The sequence below is a fragment of the Gadus macrocephalus genome, chromosome 18 (genome assembly GCF_031168955.1).
Source record: "Gadus macrocephalus chromosome 18, ASM3116895v1".
Classification (NCBI taxonomy): Eukaryota; Metazoa; Chordata; class Actinopteri; order Gadiformes; family Gadidae; genus Gadus; species Gadus macrocephalus.
The window spans coordinates 15658269-15665235 of NC_082399.1; the positions used below are offsets into that span (position 1 = coordinate 15658269).

A 6967-nucleotide genomic window follows, 5' to 3' on the forward strand; every position below is an offset into this window, starting at 1 on the left:
GGATCTAGACCAAGCTCTCCTAATCGGGTCAGCAATAGCCGTGTGTCAATGCCTAGCCTCTGCGTTTGAATGATAATGAATGAATGGAACGTTGCATTTTTTATGTCTACAAATATTGTAGACTAGAGAGCCAATCAATTATGCAGAATCAGATAAAGTCAGCTCTCTTTGCTGGGCAAAGTATGTTTCAGATATCAGCACATTAAGATAAATGTAGTTGTCACACAAGCTATTTGGGATTTTTGTAATATGGAATTATTTCAGGGGGGGAAATGCCATGAAAATATTTATGCACAGTGCGTTCAGGATTAGGACTGATATCGCATATGTCGGCCTAGGCCTAATCAATTGTGTTTTAATATCTTTAGCATTCATATTATTGCAGTCTATTCTTTTCGTAGGCTACTCTGCTGTTGGTATTGAAGGGGAGATATTTTAACCCTTTTTAACCCCATTTTCCTGCGACATTCCTGCATCTCCCCCTGCGTCATAGCCCGTTTCAGCACCATGTCAGTGGACAGGTACAATCCTACGAACGTCGTGAGTGCAGTGAACGCGCGTTCATGAGTTTCGGGAAACGCTCCAAAGAAATTCACGATGGTTCGCAAGATCCATCGTGAGAATGATCGTACGAGCGAAGATCCATCGTTATCGGGAAACGAGGGCCTGGTCCCAATGTGTTGTCCTCTCCTTGTGATCAGAACATTATTTAATACACATGGACAAGATGTCAAGTCATGCCTGATGTTCTATTCTTTCCTTCATTTAGAAAACGTTTCCACCAATGACTTGTGAATAAAACGATACACAAACCATCACTGTCTGATCATTGAAAGATCAAATGACGTTATTTGAAATAGGATCTGCACCCGTAGTCTCCTCCAATATATCCTATAGGGGAAGGAAAGTATTGTTGGAAGGGTGTTTCACTCCCAACCGAATAGGTTTTGTGTTTGAACCCAAATGTTAACTCTGCAGCCTACCCTGTGAGCATACTTGAGCAAGATGTCCTAACCCCTACCTTCTCCTTAATGACCTGTCCCTGTGTTCACTGTCCTACCCCTACCTGCTCCCTAATGACCTGTCCCTGTGTTCACTGTGCTACCCTTACCTGCTCCTCAATGACCTGTCTCTGTGTTCACTGTCTAACCCCTACCTGCTCCCTAATGACCTGTCCCTGTATTCACTGTCTAACCCCAACCTGCTCCTTAATGACCTGTCTCTGTGTTCACTGTCTAACCCCTACCAGCTCCTTAATGACCTGTCTCTGTGTTCACTGTCTAACCCCTACCTGCTCCCTAATGACCTGTCCCTGTATTCACTGTCTAACCCCCACCCGCTCCTTAATAACCTGTCTCTGTATTCACTGTCTAACCCCCACCTGCTCCTTAATGACCTTTCCTGGCCACGTAAAAGCCGCTGCTTAATGAAAACATGGTAAATAGTACATTTAACAATTATTCATGGATCCTGAGGTGATATGTACTACACTTGAGCACTCCAAATATAAACAAGATAACACTTTTTTCTGGGATTTATTTGTTTTTATTAGCGTGACGAGATGACCATCACTCAATATCCAGAGTTTGAGATCGCATTCATGGGATATTTCTCATTATCCCGAGATAGCGAACCAATAAAATTGCGCCATCTTAGGAGGTTCACGTGTAGCGTATACTAAATGTGAGTAAACGAAGAGGAAGAAGGCGAACAAGCTCTGTTAAAGTCCTTTATTGTTCGGTACCAGGATGAACCGGCAATAACAAGTACAATCAACAGGTTCCATGAATACAAACAGTAAGGTGGGAATCTTTGACTTCAAAGGTGCAGAACGTGAGCGGATGGGAATAGAGATCCACTAGTAGGCGTGGTTGGCCACGAACAGGGACTCCCCGCCGGCGCTGCTGCTTCCGCCGGGCGCGTACTTACCCACACAGGCCTGGCTGTTAGCCTGGGGAACAAAACAACAACCTGAGTTAGAACGTTCCTTAAGGAACAGCTACAGCATGCTAACATAGCATGCTGATTTTAGCATCTTCGTTAAATACACACAAACATACAAACATAAAAAGTAATAAAGATAAGTAATAATGTATTAAAATGATTAATGCCACTAAAATAAAAAGCCCCGCCTCTGCAGGAAGCCTAGACTGGGTAGCCCCGCCCATTCTGCCGGCGATTTGAGTTCGCCCTACCGAAGGGTCTGGAGAAGAGCAATACATTTCTTTCTAATTTTGATACGTTTTTGCGGGAGCCAATCACCAAGCTGGCTTTTCCCCCTGGCGCGCTATTGGCTGGTTTAACTCAATGAGAACTGCGAAGCGACGGCAAGCAGCCATTTGCGTACAGAGTCAGTTGAACTAGGCCCGTTGTTCACGCCTTTTGTGCTGTAGAAAATGACAGCAGCCTCCCCGGACCAACGTGCAATCTACCAGCCACCTACCAGAGCCCTCTTGATCAGCTCCTCCTGGCAGGCCTTGCCGTTCTCCTTCTTGCCTTGCCAGGCCTTGAGTGCCGATGCCTGCAGGGCACGGCCGTAGGAGAAGGTGACGGCCCAGGGCCGGGCCAGGGGGCACTGGTTCATGGCGTTCAGGTTGATGGAGGCCTCCTCCTCACTCTGACCACCGGACAGGAAGGTGATGCCTAGGAGGAGGGGGCGGAGCTTAACGAACGCTGTGTGCCTGAGTGTTTGTGGGAATGTGTGTGTGTGTGTGTGTGTGTGTGTGTGTGTGTGTTTGTGTGTGTGTGTGTGTGCTTGTGTGTGCGTGTGTGGGTGTGTGGAAACCCTAAAACAACATACATATGTATGTATATTATTAGGGCTGTCTCCGACAATTTTCTGAGTCGAATCAGATCTGCCTTTTCAGTCCAGAGATTCGACTATTCGGCGGCTGAGCAGGGCAAGTCTTTTGGAAGTTTAAAAAATTAGTTTTCTTTCTATTAACACTCTGTTGTGGTAGGCTCTAGGCCTTTTATGCGTTGCGCTCATTACGTTCTCACCTGAACAGTTTTCTGTCAATCAAACTCGTCGGAATTGTAGTCAACTTACTCTTGTCGGGTTTAATTAGGCTCCTGCCCATAATGCAGTCTGATAATGAACACGGGGCTCATGTATAGGCCAGTGGATAATCCACTATATGAGCCCAGTGTTCACGATGTGATTGCATTTATTGAGCCCGAAAGAATGCACAGCGTTGTGTCGCCACACTGACTGCGCTCCAAGAGAAAATGTAGCAATAATGTAAGGGGAGACAGCCGCTTCCCTCTGCGAGATTCTGTCTAGCAAACAAAATAAAAAATGAATCAATTGCCGCAGTGACATGGACAGTGTCTAAATAAAGCTTCTCTTTATTGTTATCATTAGAGCTATGATGCAAATGGGGAATTTTAAGCCTGCGGTGGCATCTGTACGTGCAGTTTGCAATTTATATTAACAGTATTATAAAAAAATAAAGGAAGACGACGGGAAACCCCGCAGTCGACTCGGATTCTCTTTGATTCAGATTCTCTCAGATTCTCGACTCGAGTCGACTGCGGGGTTTCCCGACTGATGATTCGTATCATCATCACAGCCCTATATGTTATATACATACATACACATATATATATATATATATATATATATATATATATATATATGGGATATATGGGACCATATGTGTGTGTGTACGTGTGGCCTCACCAGGGACTGCTGGGGGCACGGTGCGGCGCAGGGCGGTGACGGTCGCCATGGCGATCTCCTGGTTGGTGTACTTGTGTGAGCAGGAGTGTCCGGCCGTCACCATGTTGGGCTTGAGCAGGGTTCCCTCGAGGTACACGTGGTGGTCGGACAGGGCCTTGTACATGGCGGCCAGGACCTTCTCTGTGACATACTGGCAGCGCTTCAGGTCATGGTCACCGTCGGGCAGGATCTCGGGCTCCACGATGGGCACGATGCCGTGCTGGGGGAACACCGCTCGTTAACATCTGACTCGTTCACTGATAGCACCCCTAACCCCGACGCTAACGTCAAACAAACACCAGACAATGAACACACTGATGTTGGCATCGCGAACTCACAGCCGGGTGCTTTGAGGAGATTTAAACGCTTGACCTGTTGACAACCACTTGTTTGTCAACAGTTTTTGTTTTTGAGTCCGATCCCCTTACCATCTGGCAGATGCTAGCATAGCGGGCCAGCACGTTGGCGTTCTCGATAATGGCCAGTCTGGAGGGGGTGGTGGGGGTGATCTTCATCACACAGCGCCACTTGGCGAAGTCAGCGCCGTCCTTCTTGTACTGGGCACAGCGCTCATACAGACCGTCAAGACCTGCGCAAGAGATGCACACAGGTACTCATTAACACAAAACGCTACAAATCTTTTGGGTTGTCAATGAATTCCCACGGTGGGACCAGTCACATTGTTGGTATCCCAGTGCTGTCTTGGATGTTATCCCAGTATGTCAATTGGAGTCAAGTAGATTTGGATTTGTAAACATCTGTGGACGACATTGGCCGTGTCCAAAGGATTTAGGGCCGGTCTATTACAGAGTCCTGAGGGTTGCAGGTCTGGCGTCTAACCTTGGGTGGTGGTCTCGCCGTTGGTCCCGGCGAGGGGCACCACGCCCTTGTCCACCTTGATCCCGACCACCATGCCTCTGCTCTTCAGGTGCTCGGGGAAGAGCTTTCCGGCGTCTGTCTTCTGGTACATGGTCTCGTGGAAGAGGATCACGCCTCCAATGCAGGGGTCGACGCGCTCGTCAGCTGTGAAGAGCAGCTGGCGGTACAGCCTCCTGTTCTCCTCGGTGTTCTCAGCATTGATGCTCTCGAAGCGCTTGGCCACGCTACCTGGGGTCACACAGGGGAACAGAACCGGCTCACGGATGGGGTGGAGGTCATAGTTGTTCTCTCAATGACTTTGCCTCCAGCTTTGCCAAACACCACATCAAGCAAGGTTTTACATCCTGCTCCGTTTTTGCCAAGAGCTTGGAGGGTTGGATTGTCCTGAACTAGTCTCTGGTAAAGTAAAGTACAGTAAACTGATCTAGTCTGGACTGGAGTGATTGGATTAGAGCAAACTAGGCAGGCGTTAGTGGAATTAAACAACACAGGAGTGGATTAGACTGGATTTAACTGGATTTTGTTCTAGGTTTTTTGTTTACCGGTGGACTCGTCTGCGGCGAGGATTCCCTTTCCGGGAGCGACGATCCTAAGAGCGATGTCGCTGAGCTCCTTCTTCTGCTCCGGGCTGAGGAATGGGTAGGCGTGAGGCATCTTGACTGCTGAGGAAGAGGAGGTTGAGATTGAACCCATAGCAGTTAACGACACTGATGACTTAACCCCAACGTTGTGTTGAATCATTAAAGACCTTTATTGTGCAACGTATTAGCGACTTGACCGCCAGTCAGTTCTATGTTTTAGGTTGCTTTGTACTCCTACACCACATTCTTCTAAAATGAATAGTTTACTACTTGATATATCTTGCTTGAGGATACAAGGCTGATCAATTTCAAAATAATCGTATGGTTTTATTGGAGTTGTTTTACTCTGGGTTAGTCCAAGATATGGAGGCCGTGAGCCGGCAGCTGTGGACGGAATGGAGGAGCGTGCAGACGACCTTTCCTTCCGCCCTCCTCGTAGCCCTGACCTTTCTATTCACATCCTGACCTCAACCCCTCCCCTGATATCACAACCTAGCTCTATCCTCTCCCCTTGTATTTCCCTCTATCTCTCTCCCTCTCTCTCCCTCTCTATCCCCCTATGTAAAGCCTGGTCATACTATTTATAGGCAGATAAATATGCAGGCATTGTCAGCTGCTGTTGGGTTTGTAGGACTTTGGAGAAGGAAGTTTCGTAACAATATACTTCAACACGCAGAAGAGCAGATGATAAATATAGACTGGCTGTCTAGAAGCAGGAAATATCGGCACTGTGGTGGAACTATGAGTCAGACCGACCAGTAGAGTTCTGCAAAAAGGTTCCTGATAACGTTTCTGACTCTCCAAAGAGGAAGCATGCTATTACTCAGATAACCAAGATGGTGAAACCGCTAACACAGAAGAGATTGCGATTAAAGTTGTATTTGGCTTTTTCATTCAAGAGCATGACCAACATATAAAGCCATATGAAGATATTCAAGTTTAAGTTTAATACCTTTGGGTTTTTTGAGCTTTACTTAAGCAAGTACCAAACACTATACTGCAAAAAGACTGGTGACGTTGAAATTAAAAGTTTAAAAAGTTAAGCACTGGTCCCATTCCATACAAAATTCCACATTAATTTCTATCAGTCTGTCCTCAAAACACCACTTTCATCCACTTGACACCGCATTATTATTACAAAAGAATTCTCATGCATTGGTTGACCGATCACTAAGATATCAGAAGACGTCAACAACAGCAGAGCTTGTTGGCCCTTGACGAGCTGCTGATATCCTACTGATGCCGTGTCTGAAAGTGCAATTCAAAAGATCATTTACCTGTGGATGCTTCCGAAGGAGAGCTGTGAGGAGAGGAGAAGGATCTAGGGTTTAGTCCACGACAACGCTCTCTCTCCCCTACCCCTACTATTTATCTGTCCATTGTGACCCCTCACATTTCAACCGCCCGGCTATTAAAAGCCCAGCATGCAACAGGAGACGCCCGGTGACATTCAGCAGCTCTGGGCCAGAGTACAGAACCTTTGGAAAGGGCAAAGAGGGGTCCAGTCACCAGGTAGACGGGGACAGAGATGGGACAGAAAGGACTAACGACTTATCACTCTCTCTCTTGCTTTGTCTCCAATCGGTTTATTTTGAGGATTTAGGTGGTAATAAACAATTAGGTGGTTATTAGTTAACTAAGGCTTTGCACACACACACACACACACACACACACACACACACACACACACACACACACACACACACACACACACACACACACACACACGACCACACACATACATACATGCACACAAACACACACACACACACACACACACACACAC

The 6967-nt window shown here is 46.8% G+C and overlaps 1 protein-coding gene across 1 annotated transcript; it reads right to left on the bottom strand.

Annotated features, from left to right (window-relative positions):
* Positions 1-1715: 1715 nt before the first annotated feature.
* Positions 1716-6609, bottom strand: LOC132446156 (fructose-bisphosphate aldolase A). Its single transcript, XM_060036300.1, has 7 exons — positions 6459-6609; positions 5143-5261; positions 4562-4828; positions 4150-4310; positions 3683-3941; positions 2444-2643; positions 1716-1951 (listed from the first exon to the last, which is right to left on the bottom strand). Exons 2-7 carry the CDS (start codon positions 5252-5254, stop codon positions 1859-1861), a joined length of 1092 nt encoding a protein of 363 aa, XP_059892283.1. The 5' UTR covers positions 5255-5261; positions 6459-6609; the 3' UTR covers positions 1716-1858.
* Positions 6610-6967: the final 358 nt, after the last annotated feature.